At 44.4% G+C, this 24,647-nt stretch overlaps 3 protein-coding genes and 1 long non-coding RNA gene across 15 annotated transcripts; 3 read left to right on the top strand and 1 right to left on the bottom strand.

Moving 5' to 3' along the window:
* Positions 1 to 3,828: 3,828 nt before the first annotated feature.
* On the top strand, positions 3,829 to 7,333 carry LOC120674705. 3 transcript variants are annotated; one of them, XR_005675166.1, is made up of 3 exons: positions 3,829 to 4,395; positions 4,520 to 5,497; positions 6,645 to 7,333. It is a non-coding gene; the product is annotated as an uncharacterized LOC120674705 (long non-coding RNA). The 3 variants fall into 3 exon arrangements; XR_005675167.1 differs by having other exon boundaries at positions 5,622 to 7,333; XR_005675165.1 differs by having other exon boundaries at positions 3,830 to 4,395; positions 4,520 to 7,333.
* Positions 7,334 to 9,550: 2,217 nt separating this feature from the next.
* On the bottom strand, positions 9,551 to 13,677 carry LOC120674700. 2 transcript variants are annotated; one of them, XM_039955840.1, is made up of 5 exons: positions 13,234 to 13,677; positions 12,235 to 12,950; positions 11,904 to 12,160; positions 9,814 to 11,820; positions 9,551 to 9,729 (listed from the first exon to the last, which is right to left on the bottom strand). In XM_039955840.1, exons 3-4 carry the CDS (start codon positions 12,033 to 12,035, stop codon positions 10,633 to 10,635), a joined length of 1,320 nt encoding a protein of 439 aa, XP_039811774.1. In that variant the 5' UTR covers positions 12,036 to 12,160; positions 12,235 to 12,950; positions 13,234 to 13,677; the 3' UTR covers positions 9,551 to 9,729; positions 9,814 to 10,632. The 2 variants fall into 2 exon arrangements, with proteins under 2 accessions (XP_039811774.1, XP_039811773.1); XM_039955839.1 differs by lacking the exons at positions 12,235 to 12,950; positions 13,234 to 13,677 and having other exon boundaries at positions 11,904 to 12,228.
* A 1,564-nt stretch (positions 13,678 to 15,241) lies between these two features.
* Positions 15,242 to 23,858, top strand: LOC120674701 (AFG1-like ATPase). Of its 9 annotated transcripts, none has more exons than XM_039955845.1 (16): positions 15,242 to 15,556; positions 15,943 to 16,029; positions 16,311 to 16,606; positions 16,687 to 16,766; positions 16,888 to 16,962; positions 17,046 to 17,171; positions 19,005 to 19,074; positions 19,165 to 19,251; positions 19,329 to 19,394; positions 19,503 to 19,595; positions 19,692 to 19,748; positions 19,833 to 19,961; positions 20,034 to 20,124; positions 20,216 to 20,304; positions 23,282 to 23,349; positions 23,490 to 23,858. In XM_039955845.1, exons 4-16 carry the CDS (start codon positions 16,750 to 16,752, stop codon positions 23,563 to 23,565), a joined length of 1,044 nt encoding a protein of 347 aa, XP_039811779.1. In that variant the 5' UTR covers positions 15,242 to 15,556; positions 15,943 to 16,029; positions 16,311 to 16,606; positions 16,687 to 16,749; the 3' UTR covers positions 23,566 to 23,858. The 9 variants fall into 9 exon arrangements, 6 of the variants coding, with proteins under 6 accessions (XP_039811779.1, XP_039811780.1, XP_039811777.1 ...); XM_039955841.1 differs by having other exon boundaries at positions 15,245 to 15,556; positions 16,862 to 16,962; positions 23,490 to 23,844; XR_005675161.1 differs by having other exon boundaries at positions 15,246 to 15,556; positions 16,862 to 16,962; positions 23,266 to 23,349; positions 23,490 to 23,844.
* Positions 20,311 to 23,098, top strand: LOC120674699 (proline-rich protein 36-like). Its single transcript, XM_039955838.1, has 2 exons — positions 20,311 to 22,825; positions 22,946 to 23,098. Exon 1 carries the CDS (start codon positions 20,853 to 20,855, stop codon positions 22,731 to 22,733), a length of 1,881 nt encoding a protein of 626 aa, XP_039811772.1. The 5' UTR covers positions 20,311 to 20,852; the 3' UTR covers positions 22,734 to 22,825; positions 22,946 to 23,098.
* Positions 23,859 to 24,647: the final 789 nt, after the last annotated feature.

The raw sequence follows: 24,647 nt of genomic DNA, 5'->3' as shown, positions 1-24,647 counted from the left end.
GCTACTTCATAATTGCTGGACCAACAACGAGAGCAGACGAATCACTGAAACATATCCAGATTAAAATAACAGTTCCAATAATTCTTTAAAAAAAAGTTCCAATCAGAGTTCGGAATTTCAGCACAAAACGGCGATTTTCGGTGAAAATCAGTCTTCCCGGTGGTGACTGGTAAATAGTCATACCACGAGTTCCGAATTTCAGTCAAGATTTAGTCAGATTTCAAGAATTTAGGCAAATAAACCAGCCCACCGATATTACCAGTCGCCTCCTAATTTTATTTGGTTAAACCGGTAGCTTGAGCGTTGGTTCCAACACTAATTCATTCGGTTACCATCATTCAATTTGTTGCAGAGGGGGTGTTTAGTTGGTGAAAAAGTTTGGGTTTGGGTATTGTAACACGTTTCGTTGTTACTTGACAATTAATGTCCAATCATGGATTAATTAATATCATTAGATTCATCTCGTAAGAATCAGTTAAACTGTATAATTAGTTATTTTTTCCAACTGTATTTAATATTTCATACATCTGTTCGAAAATTTGATTTAACAGGTACTGTGCAAAAAAAATGAGAACTAAACGCTGCCAGAATTTGATTAGCTTTTGAGAAAAAGAAAAGCTGACAAATCGTAACGCGCATCCTCTTGTTCGTTTCCGTGTACACAAGTGCACGGTGATTGCGGCTTGCGCTTGCTGCCGTGCAGAGGTGGGGTGTGCACATCAGATTTAGGCATTTAGCACGTGTGGTGATCCATCGCCAGATAGAATCTGGAAATAAAAAAGGGACGAATTTGAAATGCACTGATTTAGCACCCGTTTAGTCGTCGTTCACATGGATTGTCACCATATTGTAAATTTCAAAGATAAAAATAGTTGGGAAAAATTACAGTGACAGCAAAGTTTCTGGTGTGACCGTTTTGAAATGCACTGATGTTCTTGAATTCGGATCTCCTGGTGGAGGATTTGCTTCATCGTAAGATTGATCTAACCATTATTCACATGAAAATGAGCCTACCGCGTCGATTCATCATGTGCTGCTAAATTTCTTCATTTTCTTCTAAATATTGATATGCATCATACGTTCTTGAGGCCGTCTTATTACCCGGTATGTTGGACCATCTCAGTTGTCATTTGGACACCCTAAAATTATTCTATGGATTTTTACTATGATTTAGACCACTTGTTTGGGCATCTGGACTATGATTTGGACATCATCCATGAGATCAAGAAATTCTACAAATATAATCTTATAAATTTTTAATCATATTAATTATATTATCATTAGATCACCAAAATTATAATAATAATTTAATGGGACCATTTTAAAGATAGAGAAGGTACTTGGCAACTTGACATAGGGAGTCACAACCAAGAAAGGTCACTAAGGTCAGTCCCAGTGCAAGTTTCATAGAGGTTTCATGCACATTAAATGAGGTGCCACATAGAAAAAAATGATGACATGGTAAGAAATTTATGAAGAGAGAGAAGAAATGGGTTTCATCTATATGAAACTTGGGTTACACTGTTTCCAAGGCTATAAAACTAGATGAAACTAGCATTGGGGGCTAGAGAATTTCATCTCATCAGATTTCAACCAATCATGTTCATAGTAATTGAATGCAATGACTTCCTATGAAATCGTGAAATGAAACTATGCATTGGGAGTTCTTATTTCATCCATAGTTTCAAAAGTCTTTTGATGATATATCACTTTTGGTAATCGTGTATTGAAACTTTGCACTGGGATTAGCCTAACCACTATCGCCGCGCCACATACTCCTTCGAGAGATCTATTGTATAGCGAGAACAAAGGCATATGCACAATGCACTGGCCTCCATTGGAGAGATGCAATGGTATGCAAAAAGGAAGTGGGGAGATGAGAAAAATGAGGGATTGGTACCATACCTATGCATAGGGCGAATGGAAGCACCAAGAAGGGGGGACAAGGAGGAATGACAAGACGCGGAGAGCTCATTGGTCTGTTTTAATGTTGGCTCCGCATGGTAAGAGTGAGAACGGAACATACTCACTCGGTATTTAGAAATCGTTTTAGAAATTCTATGGTAAATTAATACGACGTGAAACGATCTTACTTGTCTCTATTTATCAGTATGATTGGTGCATACATATACACATACTAAATATAGTAAAATGATTTATTTTTAAGATAAATTTTGAAACCTAGATCGATTTATTTTTTGGACTGAGGAGTACATTGCATTTTGGGGAAAATACATAGAAAACGTATTATGAGCCTAATTGGTTTGGTGCTAAAATGTGCCTTGCTAAAACTAGGGCAGGCCAAGACATTGGAAAGATTTTTTTTTACCAAAATATTGACAAGTACTTTGTGATGTGGACAATTTTTTTGGATTGTAACTAAATGAGTGCTAAAATTTATGGTTATCAAAATTTTGGCAAGGCAAATTTTGGCACCAAACCAATTATGCCTATGTTTCCGCTTTTGTTAGGTCAATGGCCTCCGAAAGGTTTGGAAGTGGAGAAAACGACTCGGCAACCTAGCTACTCCCAGTCTGCCACAGAAGATCCTCCCTCCCAGAGTGCATGAGGCCATGAGCACTCATCAGCAGCCATGGCGTAAAAAAGAAAGCAAGCCCATCCTCCTACCCCAATCCGTGCACGGGATTGACTTTAACTAATCGAATATCCAAACCCCGCACCCATTTATTCCATCTCACGCTCCACAACACATCCCTATCCGGCCATCCCGTTCTCGTTCCCATCCCCTCGTCCGATGCGTGCGACTGCAGGCATACTACGTCCTGCAGTAGCACGCACCGGATCATCCATTCGCATCCAACGGCAAGACGCTGCGCGCTTCAAAGCCATGCATTATAGCAATTCCAACAGATTGATTTTCTTTTTTTCTCTTTTCACTTTTTAGTCATAAAAAAATTTATGGAAAAAAATTTAACTCCAACATATTGATTTTTCCCCTTTCCTCTTTATTTTCCTCCCCCTCTCCTCTTTTTAAAAGGAAATTCCACCTTCTTCTTTTTCCTTCTTTCTTTCTATCCATTCTTTTCTAGCCACAAGATTCACATGCATGAAAAGATCCTGACCACTCATGAACTAAAGGGGAAAGAAAAAAATCTGTTGGAACATATCTCCCCAATAAATTAAAATTGTGATGAAGAATTCCTCTTTCTCATGAAGAAAATCAATCTGTTGGAGTTGCTCTAAGAACAGTTCCAACGTAGCTGACTAGGATGGTTTCTTGACTGCCACATAAGCAACAATGCTGATATGACAAGAGATTTATTGAAGAGAGAGAAGAATTGAGGAGGAAATAAGTACACGGACCTTGTTTGGTTTTGCAACAAAATTAGCGCGCACGTTTTTCAAAAAAAATCTCGCATGCATGAAGTACTAAATAAAGTCTATTTGTAAAACCTTTTTAGAGATGGGTGTAACTTTTCGCGACGAATCTAATGACGATAATTAATGGATGATTAGCTACAGTGATGCTATAGTAACCATTCTCAAATCACGCGGTCAAATGTCTTATTAGATTTTTCAAGCTCACTAGCGCGGGCTTCGAAAGTTGATTTTGTAAACTAACTTTGTTTGACACCGTAATTAATGATCAAAGTTATTACTATTTTTAACGCGCTGTAATTATAGCGCTAACCAAACAAAGCCACTCTTATGCCGGAAGAATTCCCGGGCCAACGGAGGCCTCAAGTTACAGTTTCGTGCATACCTGCGAATGAAAGATCAACAGCTGTAGCCGCCGGTTGCGTATCGTTGTTGGTCTCTTCCACGCGAAAACAATTGCTGCTGATGTAAGAAGTCGTCCTTGCCTCGAAACAAAAATCCGACTGCTGCCCCTTTCTTTAATTTCGTCATCCTCGCCGCCCGCTTTCCGAAGTCCGTCCCTGTGCCTGCCGCAGTCCCCGTCCGCCGCCGCCCGCCATTGCGTTCGCCTCCCTCCTTCCTATACCTGTCGCGGCGAGCTTCCCAGCTAATCATGCCCCATTCAGTCGGCTCGTGCGGCGGCTTGCGTTGGATGAGGCATGCGCGTCGTCATTGTGCGGCGACGGCCTTCCTCTCCCTCACTTTTTCTCCCTTCCCTCCCACCCTAAATGACTAAATCCGACCTCAAGTGAGCTTCCCGGCCTTCCCCGTTGACCGCTGCGTGCTGCTAGCCTGCTACCGAGGCCATGGAGGAACGCTGGTGTTGACGGGAGATGCAAAGCCGCCAACCCCTTAAGGCTTGCTGGAAGCATATGGAGCTTTTGAACACCACGAGGTCGTACCCCTCCGGGCTGGGCGAGCACGGCGGGAAAGTGGCCGCCATTGTCAACAAGCGGACAGCTCAGGAGCTCCATCGAGTTGCAGCTAGCAGAGCAACTCTGCAATACCATGGATCAGGTATATTCTAAGTCAAAAAGTAGTCTACTCTTTGCATCCTATGTGTTCGATGAATATGTCTCTTTGGTGTACAAACAAATCTACCTGTACAATTTTAGAGCATCTTTGCTTTTGGGTTTTGCAGGTGATATCTTTGTATAATTGTATAAAAAGCGAGGTGACATTATTTTCTACTTCAACCTGCTTCTGCATTGGATTAGTTGGCTCTCATCTGCCAAATTGTTGTTCGAAAGTATCGGTGGCTCCATATGTTTCCAATTCTTATCAATCTAAGGAACTTTTCCAAAAATACCAAGGTACAATATTATATACAGATGCTTACATAGCATGACTTCGTCACCATGGAATTTACAATTGTCAATGCATATTTCTCATTCGTATTTGCAAAAAGGAAAAAAAAACTATCATTAAAGTAGTTGCAAGTTGTATCAATACGACATGGTTACTTGCATTTGTAGGAATTTTCTATTTAGTTATAGGAAGGTCCTTTAATCGATCTTAGGTCATTTCAATGTATCCAACTATCTTCAGATTATATTCCCTTTGGGGGATTGTCTATCTTAGAATCACGACATGGTTTTGAGGTACTGAAAGGGTTTTATTCTTTATTGAAATGATTTGTCATTTCTTACATTATGTCGTAGTACTGAGAATCACCGGTTCTTGGTATTCTTCTAATCCCCTCTTTTCGGAATTAATTACAATGGTACAAGATATGGTCAAATTGGAAAATGTTAGATGTTAGCACCAGTTCCAGTGCTTTATCCGATCTGTTCAACCTCCCAACTTTTTGCCATGGTTGATTATTCATTTCCCTTATATGTGTATTTGTTACAGCAAGGAGTTCACCGCTTAGCCTTTTCCAAAAGAATCATGATCTAGGGTTCAACAAATTACTGAATTGAGATTCCGTTTCATTGAACATACTTATTTTTAGGTACCATTCATGTTGCTAATTCTGAACCCATTGGTATTTTGATTTTCCTTGACTAACTTTATTTTGTAGAACAAATGCTCCAGGTAGCGCTTTTAAAAAGATTACCAGGGAACGTGCATCCTATTTCAGAAGCATATTTGTTGCTTCAACAGTCAACACAACCCAGTGAGTGCATTTTTCATCCTGGCCTGTTTCATCTTGCATCCCAATGTCTCATACCATATTACTGCAAAGATGGAGTCATAATGGTCAAGATTGCTGAGATGTAGTTTGGCTAATCACATTGCAGGGGCGCAATGATACAGTAGATGCATGTAAAACTGAAAAGCAGTATACGCTGATTTTAGACATGCTTATGATGCATATACCTTTAGATCTTGACAAGTTTCCATTGCAGTGAGTGTAAATTTTAGCTGCCAATATGATTTCCTGTCCAGATTCAGTTAGTCAAGGGTGCAATGATGTAATAAATTTATTGTAGCATATATTAGGATCCATTTAGGTTGATGTTCTGCAGATGCAATATTCTTTATTTTGCTGTTTGATTCTGTTATGATATAACATTCATTTCTCAGTCACCACTTTATATATTTTATTTCTGTCATGTTCATTAGGAATGCCTCCATTTTATTTCCATGCATAACTAAAGTTTGTTTTCTGAAGTCTAATGCATAGATATGTATTCAAAAGAATTAAGAAGGTGTTCCTTACATTCAGTTTGCTTCCTTATTGTGAGAAGCTACTTTCATTTTCAAATCTTCTACTAATTATTTTGCCAAGGGACAATGTAGCTGTTTCTATGATTTGATTTCCCCTCTTTTTGTTTGCATAAGGGGACAGTGAATTCTGTGTTCTTGGTTTATCTTAGAATATAATTATTCAGAAAAGGAAGATATCTGCCAGGTTTTTTTTCATCATTTAACACATCTGTACCTAATGCGCAAAATTAATATGAATGCATAATGGAAACATGCAAGCAACATCTCAACCGATTAACTGATAGAATAGTTTGACCTCCTGTCCAAACTTAATCATTTAGGGGTGCATTCAAGTAATAAATTTAGCGTACCATAGGTTAGGGTTCATTTAGACTGAATGTTCCACAGAAATATAATGTGTTCTGCCATTGGATTTTGCCTTGATTTGGCATTCATTTCTCGATGATAACTGTGTGTATTATGTTTGTATCCTCAACTACGTCTACGTGCTCAAGGCATTGCACAGAGATTTGCTTCCAAAGAATTAAGATGGTGTTTCTTACATTCAGTTTGTTGCTTATTGTGGGAAGCTAATTCTATTTTCAACTACACAGAATAATATATCCTTGGCAATACTTGGAGAAGATATAAGTTGAAGCCGTCAGGACAACCAAGAAACTTTTGAAATGTCCACCAATGCGATATGGAATTTTTTTTTGAAAGCTATACAACCGGGGAAGCTCCCACTATGGTAAAGTATATACTGATAAGAAAAGAAAATAAAATGTACAAAAGTCCTCTAACCACACAGTGCTGTGGCACCATAGAAGAAGAAAACCTCGGAGAGGGATACTTAGGGAAGAAAGAAAGCCTTAGTTCTTAGCTAAAGATGAACACTATCAAAGCGATATGGAATTTGACTACTTCGATTAGTACACGCCTATTCCCTAATTACGTTTGGGGGTCCTAAAATCCTCAACTCGCATAGTGTGTTTCACGGATTTCATTTAGTACGATTTGTTTGTTCCAATTTGTTTGGTTTCCAACTTTTCATACAGAAAAGTGACACCACGCACTAAGATAGATGGGGTCTGTAAATATTTTCCTTTTCATTTAGTACTCTGTCAGTTTATTTTTTTTTAATTTTGCCAAGAAGGAGGTGATACCGTGCTGGTGTGGCAGATCATATATAGTAGTGTCCTGTCATTGTCGATGTATATGTTGAATGACCCTGTATATATGTTCCTCGGATGCTTTTTATTTTGCTATGCAATGCACTGATACTCAAAATAAATTTACTTAATCTGGAATATCAGAAGTTAATTTATCATCAGGTACCATATTCCATATTATCACTTGAAAGTTGAAACACATGAAACAACCCCGCACACGGTGCACCACGGGCGCGGCGAAGCGCGCTACCCGGCCTAGTCGTCTCTCATGCAAGAAACGAAGAAACGACCCCGCGTGCGGAATTTTTTTTATTTTTAACCTATTTTTCAATTTTATTTTAAAAATAATCCACCCGGAAATATATTTGTAGATCTAACACTTTTAGTCGTGCCGGTCTGCGTGGCGTGCGTGTTTTTGTCACGCCACGCAGACCAGCGCGATCAAAAGGGTTAGATCTGCAAATATATTTCCGAGTGGGTTATTTTTAAAATAAAATTGAAAAATAAGTTAAAAATAAAAAATTATTCCCGCGCGCGTTGGGGGACTCGATGGGTTCCTCCCACTCGTTTTCTGGGACCCGCAGTGCACACCACCGGCGGCGTGGCCTCCGCCACTCCCTGCCGTCGCCGCCACCGATAGCTCGGCGCCGCGTCGGAAGCCCGGCCCCGGCCACCGCTGCTCGCTCGAGCTCGCCGCCACTCCTCGCCATCGTCGCCATCGAAATCTCGGTGCGCCGTCGGAGCCCCGCTCCTGGTCGTCGTTCCCCGCCCTTGCTGCCACCGAGAGCTCGGCGCCGCGTCGGAGCGCCAGCCCCGGCCGCCGCTGCTCGCTCGAGCTCGCCGCCGCTGCTCGCTCGAGCTCGCCGCCGCAACCAGCTCTCCCCGCCCTTGCTGCCACCGAGATCACGATGCCGCGTCGGAGCCCGGGCCTCCGCTGCGCGCTCGAGCTCGCCGCCGCTGTCGGGATCCCGTCGCGGCCCCCACCAGTTCACACGCAGCCACGCCGGAGCTCGGCGCTGCGTCGGAGCTCCCAGCCGCCGCTGCCCGCGTCCCGTCGTGGCCGCAACCTACGCTCGAGTCAGAGCTTGCGTCGTGGCCGCGTCGGAGCTGCAGTCAGAGCTTGCGGCCGCAGAGCTCGCCACTTGCTCTGGCCCCGCCGCCCGGCGGAGCGTAGCCACCCACCGCTCGGCGAACTCGCCCGAGGCTCGATCTTGCTGCGTGCTGGAGTTGCCGTGCCTGCTCGCCGTTGCAGCCTGGAAAGAGCGCGTGAAAGGGGAGAGAAAGGGATCGCTAGATTTGATTACGGACGGACATGAAGACTCGATGCGTTGTATGTTGTAGTTTCTAAACGGAGTTTCTTGCTGAGATGGCAGCCATGGAAACGACCGAGTAGTGTTTGGATTGGGACTGTCTTAAAGTTTTGGCCGTAAAACATTATGCATTTTTATTTGTATTTAATAATTATTGTTCCGCCATAAGTTAACAAGATTTAAAAAATTTGTCTCGCAAATTATAGACAAATTGTGTAATTAGTTATTTTATTTAGCTATATTTAATACTTTATGTATGCGTTTAAAGATTCGATATGATGAGAAATTTTGTAAGAATAAGTATAACAAAGTTGAGTAGGCGGGCGAGTCGCTGGACAGATCAGCAAAAAGTCTAGCTGGCGGAGAGAGGAGGAGGCCAGCGAGTACTGAAACGTAGGCGCAAGCGGGCGTATAGGTGCTTCTCGTTTTTCTATTGGCCGCGCCTTGCTGCTGAGGGGTGTAGCCAGGATGCAAGTGGCGCGGGCCAATCTGCGAACCCGCCGGCTCCACGCGCGCGGCAAACCCACATAGCCTGCAACGCGAACCCACCAGTTGAAGCGGACTATGCGGGTTAGCTTGCGATACCCAGCGCCGCCGCAAAGACCGCATAGCGTTTCCGTCGGCAATAAGCTGTTCCGCGTTACGGGACGACGACTAGCTGCAGACACCACGAAGCAGGGTTCTCCTTTTCGTTTTTGACCGAATCCCGCCATCCGGCGGAAACGGAATTTCGGGCGAAATTTCGCTAAATTTCGGTAATTCCGACCGAAAAGTGTTTTTGAATTCGAAAAACGAAATTTCGTTGCATTCCGACCGAAATTTCGGTTTTTCCGACCGGAATTTCGGTAATTTTGACCGAAATTTCGGTTTTGTCACCGTAAAATGATGCAAATTAACAGAAAATGATGTGTACATATGGAAAAATTGAAAATTTTGGCAAAATTTCCCCTGATTATGTGTATATTGACAGTTTATAATGCATAACATATATATAACTCCACAAAACAATGACAAATACACCATTTAACACATAACTCATGTCCAAAGTCCACACATACAACGTAATACATCCAAAGTCCATTAGAATTATTACACATAACTCATGTCCAAAGTCCACACATAGAACGCAATACATCCAAAGTCCATTAGAATTATTACAATCCAAAGATACAACAGAGGCAAAGGCATAGTCCAGAATAATCCATGTAGCATATTCTCTGCATTTAAATATTTATGTGAAATAAATTAAATAAGTAGAGGAAGCAAAACGTATAGATAATTTCTGTTGATAGGATAAGTACCTGCATTCTTCAGTCCTCAAATCTCTCTCCCGGTGGTCCCTCATACGGCTCGTCTGTTGGTGGCAAATACACGTACGTAGGTGGGTGATGTTGCAACTGTGGAGCTCCATATGGTAGGTAGCCGTGATAATCCAAATAAGGCAATGCTGCAACTGCCTGCGGAAGTGGCGGGTTCACCACCCCTGGTGGTGGCCACAGAAAGCCCCCTGCAGGGGGAGAAGTACTGTAAGGGTTGTAGTACTGACCACTGGAGGCAGAGTTGGAGCTATCTTCATCATATGCAAGTGGGGCCTGTCGACCATGTCGATTTGTCGATGTTGTTTGTCGTTGTGAAGTAGGTGCTCCATGATCTGTATCTTGTGTTGCATGGGTGAAGTCCTCCTCCCCAGTGAACCTTATAGTAGGAGATATACGATAACCACCACTTTCGTTGCCATCATTGCCATCACCATCATCATCATCATCATCATCACCATCACCATCACCATCACCATAATCATCATCATCATCATCATCATCATCATCATCATCATCATCATCACCAATGTCCTCACCACCACTAGGCTCAGGTGTGGTATCGTCACTACCTAACTCCTCCTCAATGCGTGGTTTCTTCCCTTTTCTCATTTCGGGACCAATCTTAGTCTTCCTTTTTCCCAGATGTGTGTCCCCAATTGTTTCTTCGGCCCATGTCTCAACATCTTCATCGTGACCATGAGAAGAGCCTATGTCAGTGAACATATGGCTCGGCAATGGAGTGTCAGTGAAGTCTGAGTCTTCATCAAATGCTGGGTCTCCATTGGACCTTGAAAGCTTCATCTAATTTTGAATTGCTGATGACTGCCGGTACAAAGAAAGATCCATGAAACTGCTAACTGAATCATAGTCATATGGATCGGCCCCTCTAGTAGCACGTTGCAGACGCAAGCGGAGGTTGTAGTTCACAAAGACCAATTTGTCCAATTTCTGGTGGCTCAACCTATTGCGCAGTTTGGTGTGGATGTAAGCAAAGGTGCTCATGTTCCTTTCACATCCACTAGAGGCTGCACACTGCGACAACAAGCGTCGATCGACCCTTTGCAACACTGGTGTATCTCCCCCAAATGTAGCCCACCAAGCAGCTGGTGAAGTTTTCCGGTTAATGGCCATTCGCCTAGCAATGTCACTAGAGAACTCACCTTGCTTCGTCCTGAATATTTCAAATTCCTGCAATGCAATTGCTGCTGAATTAGTATTCAACATTTTCTCCAGACCGTTGCGCATTACTGCCATGACTGTCTGTGATGTGCCCAAACTGTACTGCACGTAAGGGTTAAGAGCACAAGCAGTGGCCATATATGTGCCTGACATCACTGTGTTCATCCTTGCATCTATCACAGCCATGATCTTTTCAAACCGGGGGTAGTCACAGCTGAACTTGCTGGCATATGTTTGCCTCATGTTTTGATACTCCATTGTCACCTCACTCAAATTAGGTGTCTTGTCTGTGTCAGCAAATCTCAAAAACATGTACAAAGGCTCAACATCATTGATCACATACTCCATATTCGCCCACCATTGAAGACTTGTGATGCATTCGTAAATGTACCTTCCAGTTTCACTTTTGAAGTGGCGGGACTGTCGGAACTCAGGTGACACTAACCATGTCATGAACTGGTCCTTCTTCCTATACATGCTTTCAAGGAACATGTAGTTGGTCCCAAATCTTGTTACATTCCACTTGACCAACTCTCCACCGATGGCTTCCCTCATCATGCTGTGTAAACTGTTGGAGTTGTAGAGCCAGCTGCAAATTCGTTGCGCGCTTCGAATACAAGCATCATGCTCCGGCCACTTCCCTATGTCCTTCAGCATAAGGTTGATGGTATGGGCAAGGCAAGGCTGCCATGCAATGGTAGGGAACTCATGACAGATAATTTTGCAGGCTTTTTTGTAGTTCGAACCATTATCCGTGACAAGCTGAATCACATTGTGAGGCTCCACTTTCATGACCACTGCTCGTATCTCCTGCACAACATTGCCAATGTGATATGCGTATGGTCCTATATTTTATGCCAAGGTGAGAACAATGCTTCGATACATGGACTTACCTTCAACAAGTATTGATGGTCCTGTATTTTGTCGGACGCATTGATGGACTTCAAGAAATACATGGTGCCACCGCTATACACCAAGAAATTAATGACCGAGTTACGCATAGGCCCCGTCCACGAATCACACATGATCGTGACTCCACATTCATCCCACTCGTTCTTCCACTTCTCTATCTCTTTCTCTATCTCCTTCACATTCTCATCCAAATATTTTCCATCTATCTCCCTCCCTGATGGTATTTTGATTCCAACACCTGCGGTCATAGAAGAGAAAGCATTAAGATCACAATGAAGGATATGTAATGTAGCTCAAAATATACATTGTTACCTTGTTTCTGGGTCTCCACGATCGCAGCTTTAAAGTATGGGTCATCGACTTTCCGGCCGGGAATACCGACAGCATGGCACGCCTTCGCCCATGCCTTCCCTAGAAGCTCTCTTGATGTCCTCCCCTTGACAGTCCATGGGCCGGTATCAATCCTTTGCTACCGTGGACCACTGCTCAACCCTAGATGGTAGTCCCTAACCCTCTCGGGGACTTGTGACTGGCTCCTTCTGAACATCGAAGGCAGCGGTCCACCACTGCCTCCAACACCACCACCTGCTCCTACACCACCACTCCCTCGATCAGGACGACTACTACATCCCGATCCGCCACCCCTATCATATCGTGGCCCAGCTTGCTGCATAAATTCATACTCTTGGCGGGACTGGTGTAAGGCCGCTTGTAGTTCTGCATCCTCGTCGAGCCTCTGGCCTTCCTCTTTCTCTAGATCAATGTGCGGCCCCCTTGCAGATTGGTCCCTCAGCAGCTTTTCTCGGGCCCTTGCTTTAGCTCTAGCCTTGTTCCTGTCCAACTGCTCACTAAAGAAGGCCTTAACTTCGGCTGGAATCGAAGGGCAGTCCTTCACATCTTTCCCCCTATGTGCCAAATGCTCTTTGAACCTTGTTGCTCCTCCTCCACTCTTCTCCTCCCTGCAATACTTGCATTTGAAACCACCCCTGATTTTTTGGCCATGCTCCCACACTAGGTCTGGCATTGTCCTACAATTACAGAAAAATAGTAAGGTGTAAGTTCATGAATAACACATGAAGTAGCAACTCATGTTTTTTTTTGATGAATACCTACTAACAACCCATGAATATCACATAAACTAACAATTCATTAAAACTACCAATTCATACATTGAGACTAACATGAAAAAATTCATACATATCAACTAACTGATTTTTTCTATGCTTTCTATGTCACATGGTCTCTAGAATCTCAAATCAACTAACTTAGATCGACATCAACAAGCATCAACATAAAAAAACCTTCTCATACCTTAGTTCCCGGAGCCGAGGCGAAATCCGGTCGGTTTCACCGGTTTTCCGCCGAAACCGCACCGAAATCCGCCCGGATTACGGATCCCTTACGACAGCGCATCCAGGGAACGGAATCCGCTACACCCCGCCCGGATTTCGCCGCCTTTCCGCCGAATTTTCGGTGCGGGGAGGCGAAAATCGCCGCCGGCGGCGGAGGGGACCAGAGAGGAGACCGTGGAGGGGAAAAAAGAGGCTCGGGCGACCGTGAGGGGTGACGCTGACGAGCAGATAAGGTTTACCGTGTTAACGGGTTAACGGGTCCACTCATCGTTAACGGGTCCGAACTCATTTAGTGATTTTAACCAACCAAATCAACTTATATTTGAACGATTTCAAGTGCTACTCGCTCAAAAAAGCACCTAGTTTTTTATCATATTTTTTTCATATTTTTTTTACAATTTTTTTTGAATTTTTGAATTTCGAAACGAAATTTACCGAAAAGTAGCGAAATTTCTCTTCCCGGTAACTAGCGGAAACGGAATTTTTACCGGAATTTCGCCGAAATTGTGAACCTTGCCACGAAGTAGCGAGCTCGCGCCCGTACCGCCTGTCGCGCGCAGCTGGCCAGCGTCGTCTGGGCGTCGTTCGCGGCAGCGAGTGGCGTCGAGGCGGTGGTAGACGACGACGTGTTCTTGCCCGATCTCGTCGTCGACGGCGGCGTCGAGCAGCTGTTCCTGTACGATGACTTCTACGCTGGCCTGCAGGACCGGGTCCTGCTCTTGATGTGCTACTTGCCGAGATGTGGAGCATCACTGCCTTCGACGCCAAGCCGCATGGCCTCTGCAACGCCTTGACATAGGAGCAGAACGTAGGAGGAAGCAAGCACGGTCTTCAAGTCAATTCAGCTGGGACTCACCTTTGAGATGGAGAGTTTGAGGTCCTGAACCATGGCGTCCTGGCCTCCTGGGTGGGCAAGTAGAAACCGCCGACCGTGACGATGAGTGTGCAGAGGAAGGCGGAGGCTTAGTGTGCAGAGGAAGGCGGAGGCTTGTGGACTTGCGCAAGACGGCCATGGAGGAGGCCTCGGGGGCGATGCTGGACGGCTGGACTTCGTGAGCTCGTCTAAGGACGGCCACACTGGCGGCGGTGTCATTGTTTTTATTGGAATAGAGATGGGAGAAGCTGAGAAGTCACGGCGTGGAGGGAGAGAGCTGGAGGTAGGAGAAAGATGCATGCAGTTTGCCGTGGTAACTTGATGTGGGCACATGCGGGCTGCCGCAGAAGCCCGCAAAAACAAGCGGTGTCATGTGGGCTGCTGCAGCTGCATGCGCCCGCGACCTCTGTCACGGCTCTTGCGGACGCGGGGCGGGCAGCCCGCACCCGCCCCACTTGCAACTTGAGTGCAGGACATTAAATGCTTGTATGCTGAGGGGGAGCATGAGTGGGCCGCTAGCTGGCGCACCCATTTATCCTTCTCTAAAGTTTTGGAATTTTGAAGCCATTTAAACAGGAGTAAATAGCAGGCTATGCGTCTAGTCCAGCCTATCAAAACCCACCAATCCACTAGCTGGCGCACCCATTTATCCTTCTCTAAAGTTTTGGAATTTTGAAGCCATTTAAACAGGAGTAAATAGCAGGCTATGCGTTAGTCCAGCCCATCAAAGCCCACCAGTCCACCACCAGAGCATTTTCTCTTAGAGGCGATGCTTAGATTTTTACCTGTAAATCTCGTAAACACAAAAAAAATCATATCAAATATTGTGACACGTATATGAAGTATTAAATGAAGTCTATTTATAAAATTTTTTATATGGATGAGCTGTAAATCGTGAGACAAATCTAATGAGCCTACTTAATCTATGATTTGTAATAGTGATGCTACAGTAACCATCCGCTAATTATGGATTAATCATAGATTAATTAACATCATTAGATTCGTCTCGCGATTTACAATTTATCTATAAAAAAGTTTTGTAAATAGACTTATTTAGTACGATTCCAACGCAAAATTTACGTAAAGAACTAAAACGGCAGAAAAACAGAGCACACGCATCTGCCATCGCCGACTGCTGCGCCGGCGACTACTCCGCCAGCGACTCGTCCTTATCCTCCTCCGCCGCCTTGGTTGTCGATCGATCCTGAGGTGCCGGTACCTGCGAGGTCACGCATCTGCCTTCCTCGCCTCCTCCCAACCTCGGCACTCAGGCGGTGGCGTGCCAGGTGCTGCCGGTGAGCCGGTCCCAGCTTTTGGGTGGAGTTTCCTGCCTTGCTCGTCACCAGCACGGTCGCCGGCGTCTTACGGAGACGGGCGTGGGCGTTCTTGCGCCGGAGTTGCCGCTCAGGTGAGATGGGGCTGGCTGTTCTTTATCTCAAAGCTGGATCGTTCCTTGGAGATTGAATTGGTATTTCATTAGGGATCGTTAGTGATTTGCTCTGTAGCTCCGCAAGATTTGGAGCGCCAATTTCCTCGAAACTTCCCTTTCTGGTGCCTTTTTCGTTACTGGATGGTAACCGGCGCGCACTCGGTTCCGTGTTCCTTGATCTGTAGCAAGTTTTAATCTTTGAGACACCAAAGCAACAGTGCTCTCCGGTAATCCTGGAGCTGCTACTTGTAGCCCGTCGTGCAAGAATTTACTCATCTCCAGCCCTTTGCTCTGGTGATTTTCTTTTTTGAAAAGAATTGCTCTGGTGATTTGGGGACTAAAATAATATTCATCTGGCCATGCAGTTTGTAGCCGATCGATGGAGCTGTATTCTGGTCAATTTGATACGAATTCCTAGTTCGTCTCGGGAAACTTTACGGCCTCCTTTTTTGGTATTTCTTAGACTTCTTGTTAATTGCAGCTAAATATGTAGTGGCTGCATTTCTTTTCACTACTGAGCACACTTTCCATGTCATTTTCTTATTTACCTTTTATTAGGAATTTAGATTCCATGTCACAGTCTCACATGCTCCCACCCCATTTATAACTTTTTTTTGCTTACTTTCGAGTGCCACTGTTTGTTCCACATGATTGATGTGTTCCTTCACATGGTGCCTTAGGAGATGTACCATTTATGTTTTTTAATGGATTCTTGGTCTGCTGCATTTTGTAGGCCACAGAACTTAGTGTGGTGCCTGCCTAGAAAGTGGAAAAAATAGAATACATAGGGGAAGATGAGATCAGCAGTTCGGTCCCTCCGGCAGCTCCGCCGTTTCACCCAGCACCATGCAGAAAGGCACTCATCAGCAACCAGATTGATCAGGCAGCAGAATGCTTTGATCATGTGCAGTTCGACATCCCGTTCACTGAGCACACTATACCGTACTGGTGAAATTAGCCGATTTGCAAGTCCAGGTGTGGAGCTAATGAGGTCCATGTTCTCCACTGTAGCTGCTGATTCAGTTAAAGGTTCACTTCTCATTTCTCTTTATGTGTGGTGCCTTTTTGGGGCCATTTGAATCAACTTAATTACTTTCTTACACTGACAGATACTGGAAGAGGTGGTCCAATGGTGGAATACGAGAGGAGAATAGCATCAGGAGAGCTTGTAGATGGCGATAGCTTTCAGGTGTTGCTCTGGTCCTTGACCAAAGCCTCATTTCTTGGATAGCTTCCTTCCATGCTGTGGTAAAAAGTTTTCCCACTTTTTACTGGTTCATACAGCTTAACACAATTCAACAATTACAAAGGCTATATGAGGAGTTGATTGAGAATGAAGAAGACTGCCAGCTGGATAGATATAAGTCATCTGAGAAATCAGGACGGTAAGACTAAGAGCAGGTTGAAGGCACTGAGATGACATTTTGTATATAGTGCATTATGTTAACATCTGTCTTTCATATTGAAGGAGTCGATGGCTATGGTCCCGCCTCATTACCCAGCCTTCTAACTATGCTCCAGTTAAGGGGCTGTACCTGTATGGAGGTGTTGGTACAGGGAAGACCATGCTTATGGACCTGTTCTATGAACAAATGTAAGTATATCAGTTCAGGGCAAGGTTTCCTTCTCACCACTTCATGAATTATGATAATGATGTTATGAATCATCATTGTGTAAATACTGCTAAGATTGCACTAAAACTTCCTCAGCAGTCCACTACTAAGTAGTTTGTGAATATATTAATGCTCTTCTGGTACATCAATCTGTTAATTTGTAATTGCAAAAGATCGAAGTAGTTTGTGAATATATTAATTGCTCTTCTGGTACATCAGTCTATCTAAGTGATTCCATATCACAACTCTTATGACAACTATTCACTTATTCAGATCCCAAGGGTCAGTATTTTTCTTCACCATTCTTTTTGGATCTTGTGCAATTGCGAATTAACAGAGCACACAGTAGAAACAGCAAATGCACTAGTATTAGTATAAATCCACATTGTAGTGAAATTGTTCAAAGACTAGTGGCATGTGAACTGGAAGATGGAAGTAGCAGTCTAGCAGAAGAAAAATGGCTTCCCTTTTCATGAATTTTCCAACTGGTTGCTTTAGTAATATCACTAACATTGAAATTTTCTTAAAACGGATAGTTGACATTTCTGAAACTTGGTACATTTTGATCTGAGTCAGAATATGTGGCACATCAACAGGCCGGATACTTGGATCCTATTAGTGGAAGGTGAGAGGGAAAACCTCCAAAAGACCAAAACCATAATGTTTCAGAGCACCTTCTGGATACTTTGCCACTGAATGCAACGTACATATAGATACAACAACTACCTTATATTTGAGAATTCTCAATGTTAATCGTTGATGTATATCTGCTAAGGAGAAACATATTATACTATTTTCAGTAGCCAATAAATTTGTTCATACAGATGTATATCAAACATGTTTATTCACATATAAACTATTGCGTTATTTTTTTTCCTTCTCAAACACGCAGGAGAGCTATGTAGCATTTTGATTAAGAAGAATAATAGAAGTACAAAGGGCAGGGAAAAGAAGATCCCTACCATAGACACACCAAAGTATTGCAAATAGGTAGCACAAACTATATAGAAGAAATATAAAGTTGATGTAGTGATGGAAATCATTGATACTTGCTCACTGTAAGTTGCATTCTTAGGCAACTGCTGTAGTGATGGAAACCATTGATCCTTGCTCATTAAAGAATTCACTACACTTCTCTTAAGAAATTCCCTTGCCTATATTTCTTGAAATATGAATTTGCTCTGTTTTAGTGAAGCTAGACTGATTATCATGGACTGAACCAGGAATAACCTTCTGCAGCCTGTTGGTAAAAGCTCTTTCAGAATCTAAGAGCAAATTAGGCTAAGAATTGGCATGAAATCATTCAGTTTTATTATACATCTTAGTCACGAAGGTAAACTGAAGCCTTAATAAAAATTTGTGAGGCTTTCTGATTATGGAATCAATCACACAGTTCATAAACCTTCCTTTGATTACATCCCAGCACCTTTTGTAGAACATATAATAAAATTTATGTGATGCGGGGGTTATGTCAAGTTATACTCTCAGCATAAAAAAGGATGAAAATATAAGCAAATAGGCAGAATTTGTGCTTGTTGCCTCAGCAGTTAAATAATCTTTAATAGGAACCTGTACTGCCTGTTACCAACAGAAATCTTGTCATATTTTCTTTTTGATGGAAAAACTAGTTGGAAGGATGAAATGCTGGCATGCGTTCTGTGTCATTTTTTCATTCAGTAAGATAATTTGATTCCTAATAGTCTGGAAAAGATAAATTTTGCATCCAAATATCATGGCTTAGCAGTATATTTAGACAAATAATTTTTATTTATGCTGTTTTTTCACTTTAGATAACTGATGTTACTCCTTGGCAGGCCATCTAATTGGAGAAAAAAACGTATTCACTTCCATGATTTTATGTTGAATGTACATAGTCATCTTCAGGTAATTTGTTTATCATTGTCTTCTTAAGTTCCCAGCTCCAAGCTTCAGGAAAATATGCTAAATGTTGTCATGACACATTTCTATATGCAGATGCATAAAGGTGTTTCAGATCCCCTTGATATTGTAGCAGCCGAGATTTCAGATGAGGCTATCATATTATGTCTTGATGAGTTTATGGTATTTTCTACTGGGGTTAAATATTGCAGCAATTTGCTAATATTTATGTTTGTAACATGTCCAACTGTACCGCGCAGGTAACTGATGTTGCAGATGCTATGATTCTGTACCGGCTGTTCAGACAATTGTTCATCAAAGGCATTGTATGTGGCTACTATTTTCTTCCACTTTCTTATGCGACTTAAATACTCAGGTTATCTATAAAATGCATCAATGTTTCATACAGATTTATTTGCGTGTCTTGTGCTCAGATTCTTGTTTCGACTTCTAATCGCACTCCTGATAAGCTTTATGAAGGTGGCTTACAACGGGACCTTTTCTTGCCTTTCATTGACACCTTGAAAGTATATGAGTTGTTTCACATTTATTAATTTCTATGCGCTGTTAATTGAAGTTTAATATGCTAGTATGGTCGTGTTTACTTTTGGGCACCATTGCAGGAAAGGTGCATTGTGCACCCCATTGGATCTGCAGTAGACTATCGTCAATTGGGTTCTGTATGTTACCAACTTTTACAAGTTGCCATATATGGTTACTTTCTCTTTCCCTTTTTTGACATCTTCAATCTGATATCTGATCAGGCCGAGCAAGGTTTCTATTTCGTCGGGAAACATTACAGTACACTTCTGAAACAGAAACTCCAATCTTTAAGTGGAGATGAGGAACCCAGACCACAAACTGTTGAAGTAATTATGGGAAGGAAATTACAGGTCTGCTAGTAGTATTCCCAAGCACTCCACATAAAACACATTTTTTGCTGTTACTTAACCATGACTTTGCAGGTTCCCCTTGGAGCAAATGGTTGTGCATATTTTCCATTTGAAGATCTTTGTGATAGACCTTTAGGTGCAGCAGATTACTTTGGACTCTTTAGTAAGTATACATTGCTGCAATGTAATTTCTACTGTTTGGATTCCGAAACTCTTGACATAACCTAACTGCTACCCAATTGTTTACTCTGCAGAAAAGTTTCACACACTGGCACTTGATGGCGTTCCAAAGTTTGGATCTAGTAACAGAACAGCAGCTTATCGGTTTGTCACACTGGTTGATGTATGATTCTTGTTTCCTTCCAATTTATTATGTTTAACTTTTTCTCAGTCTCAGTATGTGCAGACAACCTTTTGTGTTTCTAATATCTGAACTTATGACACCATGCAACTCAACATTCAGTATGGTTGCCTCAAACTTAGACTCCTTAATGTTGTTCTTATTTGAACTTAGACACCTTGAAATTGTTATGGCAAGTGGAGCCAGTCCAGGGCCCACGCGGTACTGTACCGGGTGAACAGTACCGGGTGAACAGTGCCGGGAATAAGGATTAGTTGGGTTTGTTAGGAAAGAGATAAGTTAGATTGATTCGGTTAGGATATTGCTTAGGGGTCAAGTCAGTTGTCTCTATAATCATGTATCAGTTAGAGCCAAGCAAGAAGAACCCTAAAAGTAGTCAGAGCCTCCAAAGGGAGGGCGATGAACAGGTTCTTCGTGCTATCCCTAGATCTACCATAACATTTGGTATTCAGAGCCTTTGTTCCTACGACTTTGCTTCCGCCGCCGCCGCAAAAATCCCACCCTAGATTGCATCTACACTTCCACCATCAATGGCAGCAACCACGGGAGTTCACAAGTTCCGCATCCCAGCATTTGATGGCAGTACTGATCCATTGCAGTGGCTGCACCAATGCAACAGGTGCTTCGTCGCATGGGAGACAGTAGAAGATGAGAAGGTATGGATTGCTTCTTTCAAATTGAAGGGCAGCACATATCAGTGGTACTGCTGGGTGGAGAGGAACATTGGTGTTCCTTCGTGGGCAGGATTTGTTGCCGCCATCAACCGCAAGTTTGCGCCGGCCGCCGAACCAATGACATCAGAACGGCCTGCGACTGCATCTTCCACCATCGCCGAGATCTTCGCCAAGCTCGACTCCATTGGCGCATCCTCACCGGCACCCACCGCGGCCACTACGACAGGGGTGGCTGCCGCTGCATCACCCCCGACACCGACGCCTCCCACACCAGTACCGCCTGTTGACCTGCTGGTGTCATCTACTCCACCGCCGCAGGCGACGCCAGCGACTCCGCCGGCGCCTTCCCCTCCGCCGTCATCTTTGTCCCCTTCGGTGGTGCCTCCGCCATCCACGCCGCACGCCGTGCCCCGCGGGGTCACGGCACCCACATCTGCGCCACGCGCGGCCTCACTTCCGGGTTACGCCGCGCCACGCACGGTTTCGTCTTCGTCGACCCCTGCACCACGGACGCTGTTACCGCCGTCCCCCGCTGCTCCACCGGTGGTGCCAGGAGCTCCGCCGACGTCTCCGACGCCGCAGCCACCAGTGACACCGGCTGCGCCGGCCGGCGTCGTCGATCCGCTCGGGGAGCAGCAGCCCCTGCCAGTCAAGGATCCGTCGCCGACGGCCCGTCACCGCCTATCGAGGCCGCCCTCGTCGGCACGGATCTTTGCCGGCGGCATCTCCGGCCGTTATGGATCCGGTTGCCCCGTCCGTCGCGGTGTCGTCCGCGCTCCTCCTCGGGCCGTCTGTCGCGGCTTCCGTCCTCCATCGCGGTGGATCCATCTCCGCCCGCCGCCCCTCATCCGCGGCTGCCCGCCCTGTCCGCCCGCCTGCGCGCCGTCCGCGCTCCTCCGTCATTGGCGACCTGGACGCTGTCCGCGTGTGCCTTCGCCCAAACGCGGCCGCCCACGCGCTCGCGCGCTCCTTCGGGCGTCCACGGCCGTCCATCCACCTACTGCCGCCCATCGGAGGTTCTCCAGCGCCACGAGCGGCCTTGGTTTTGGCGTTTCCATCGCCTGCCATGGCCCCGACGACCCAGTCCGCGCTAGCGCCTGCGGCCGTGCCCGCTGCGGCGAGCGCGGCCCTGTCTTCAGCTTCCGCGGGCGCGCCTCCTCGCTGCTGGCTATGGCACCTCACTTGATCCCTTTGTCGCCCGCGTCGGCATCCTTCCCGGGCATTCAGCACGCCTGGGCCACAGACGCTTCGCCGTCTCCACCAGGTCTGAACGGGCTTGGCCGCAACAGCGTCAACGGCAGGACACTGCTGTACATGGCCTTCTACTCCCTCGCGTCTGGCTCACGTTCAAGAGCACGCCCGCCGGCGTCAGGGCCACCCTCGGCTCCTTCCGCTTCGGGCCTGGCTTCGGCATCGACGGCGACCTCCTACCGCATCTACGGCAAGGCCGATGACGACTTTGCCATCAGCGTTCGCGAAGGCGTCCTCTGCTTCCTGGACACCTTGGTGATGTCTGACGCCGATGAAGCGCTCGAGCACATGCTGGTGAAGGAGAACATGGGCCACAGGTGGCCTGAACAGCAACCTCGACATCATCTTCGCCGTGACATCCCCTCTGCTTCTCTGCTGCAGCTACCACCACCCACCACAGCTCGAGGACAAGCTGTCTTGGAAGGGTGGAGTAGTGTTATGGCAAGTGGAGCCGGTCTAGGGCCCACATGGTACTGTACCGCGTGAACAGTGCCGGGAATAAGGATTAGTTGGGTTTGTTAGGCAACAGATAAGTTAGATTGATTCGGTTAGGATACTGCTTAGGGATCAAGTCAGTTGTCGGCCCTGTTCGCTTCTCTTTTCCCGGCTTATTTCGGCTTGTTTTGATTTATTTCTTCTCACATGGTACTATTAAATCAGCCGAAATCAGCCGGCTTTTAAATCAGCCGAACAGCCCCGTCTCTATAAAAGAGACTATCATGTATCAGTTAGAGACAAGCAAGAAGAACCCTAAAAGTAGTCAGAGCCTCCAAAGGGAGGGCGACGAACAGGTTCTTCGTGCTATCCCTAGATCTACCATAACAGAAATGCATTCCCCTTATTCTGGATTCTGAAATTCTCTGCTGAACTTAGCCTAAGTGTTCTTATATCCAAATAACTAATGAATTTTTAGGTTATGTATGAGAACAAAGCAAGGTTATTGTGCACAGCTGAGGCAGGACCGATATAACTGTTTGAGAATATCGTGACTTGCTGAAGCACACATTATTTCACCTAGATCTTTGCGCTCACAGAAAAGCGACGACCCTGACCTATGTGTGGATAACGAGCTTGGATTTGCAAAGGATCGTACCATTAGCAGGTAGTGTGAAATAAGTTCAGACATATGTTTTCAGCTGTCTGTAGATTTTTTATTTGAATTCTTGTCTGCCACGCCGATTTAGAATGAACCCTTTGAGGCTAGATTAAACTGATGCCATCAACCCTTTTGTGTGATCACAGGTTGACAGAGATCAACTGTAGGGAATACTTGGAGGACTTTGAAGCGATATTGCGGCAGCACCAGCAGCAACCGTAGCTCTTGCAAGGTGTAGATAATGCTGATGTTGTACTAGCATAATAAGCAGCAGCCTTCTGTGCCTCACATTTGGAATTCTTGTACTCAGCCCACCTTGCTTACGTAGGAATCTGAAAAGCTCAACAGTGATGCATGTAAATGTGTAATAAGTTATGTAAGGGTATTTTTGCGAACGGGTGGGTGATCCATAAAATTACTCATCTATATTGAATTTCTGAAAGAAAAATGTATGGTATCTCACATGTAACCCAGACCTTCAAAGAGGCCTATGCTCAAAAACGAGCTGACCCTCATTGTTTTCTCACAGTTTTGATATTGTCCTTATATCATACAGGACGAATACTTTGCTTAGACATAATATCATGGCTCACAGCATCAGTCAACTACATTAGTCCATAAAAATACTAGGCCAAAAGGATCATTGAGCTTTCTGAATAAGAAAAGGAGGGTTAACTTTTTTTTTAAGAAAGACATTGTCTCATATCTGATTCGTATTAAGGAAAGTAATTGGTAGTACAGAAGGAGGACAACTTGATGCAAACGACATAAAGAAAATAAAATTACACCAAAAAAATCTCTGGTCGTCTTTTCAATAGATTGTTCGTCGTCCACCGGAACTTGAAAAATACACTGGAAAGGCAGCAAGGGAAATGGACACATGTAAACACCATTGCCACATAAGGCTTTGAAGACCGCAAAAACTATTCACTGTTTACAATGAGATTTAGCAACCGCTAAAAGAACATCGGGTGGGGGAACACCTCAAGCAACATAGACTTGCAATCCTTCACCACTAAAATAGAGGGTTGAAAAACCCGATCTTATCGCATAACAGATCGAAAGAAGAGGTTTCCTTGTTATGAATTAGATATGAGACACATTTTTTGTGTCTTACTAAAAAAATAAAAACTTTGTTTCTTCGCTTATTTGGCCCTTCCGTCATTTTTGAGTGTTCACGGTGTTAAAAGATCATTTTACCCTTATTTGTTTTTCTGTAACCAAATTGATACTGATACATGTTTCTGAACTTTTCGAAAAGAGAAGTATCAATAAAAATTTTATACAACAAGCATAAATCCTGA

This window comes from Panicum virgatum, chromosome 5N, assembly GCF_016808335.1.
Source record: "Panicum virgatum strain AP13 chromosome 5N, P.virgatum_v5, whole genome shotgun sequence".
NCBI classification, from domain to species: Eukaryota; Viridiplantae; Streptophyta; class Magnoliopsida; order Poales; family Poaceae; genus Panicum; species Panicum virgatum.
The sequence above is the reverse complement of the archived record's forward strand: the minus strand, read 5'-3'. Positions and strand labels throughout refer to the sequence as shown.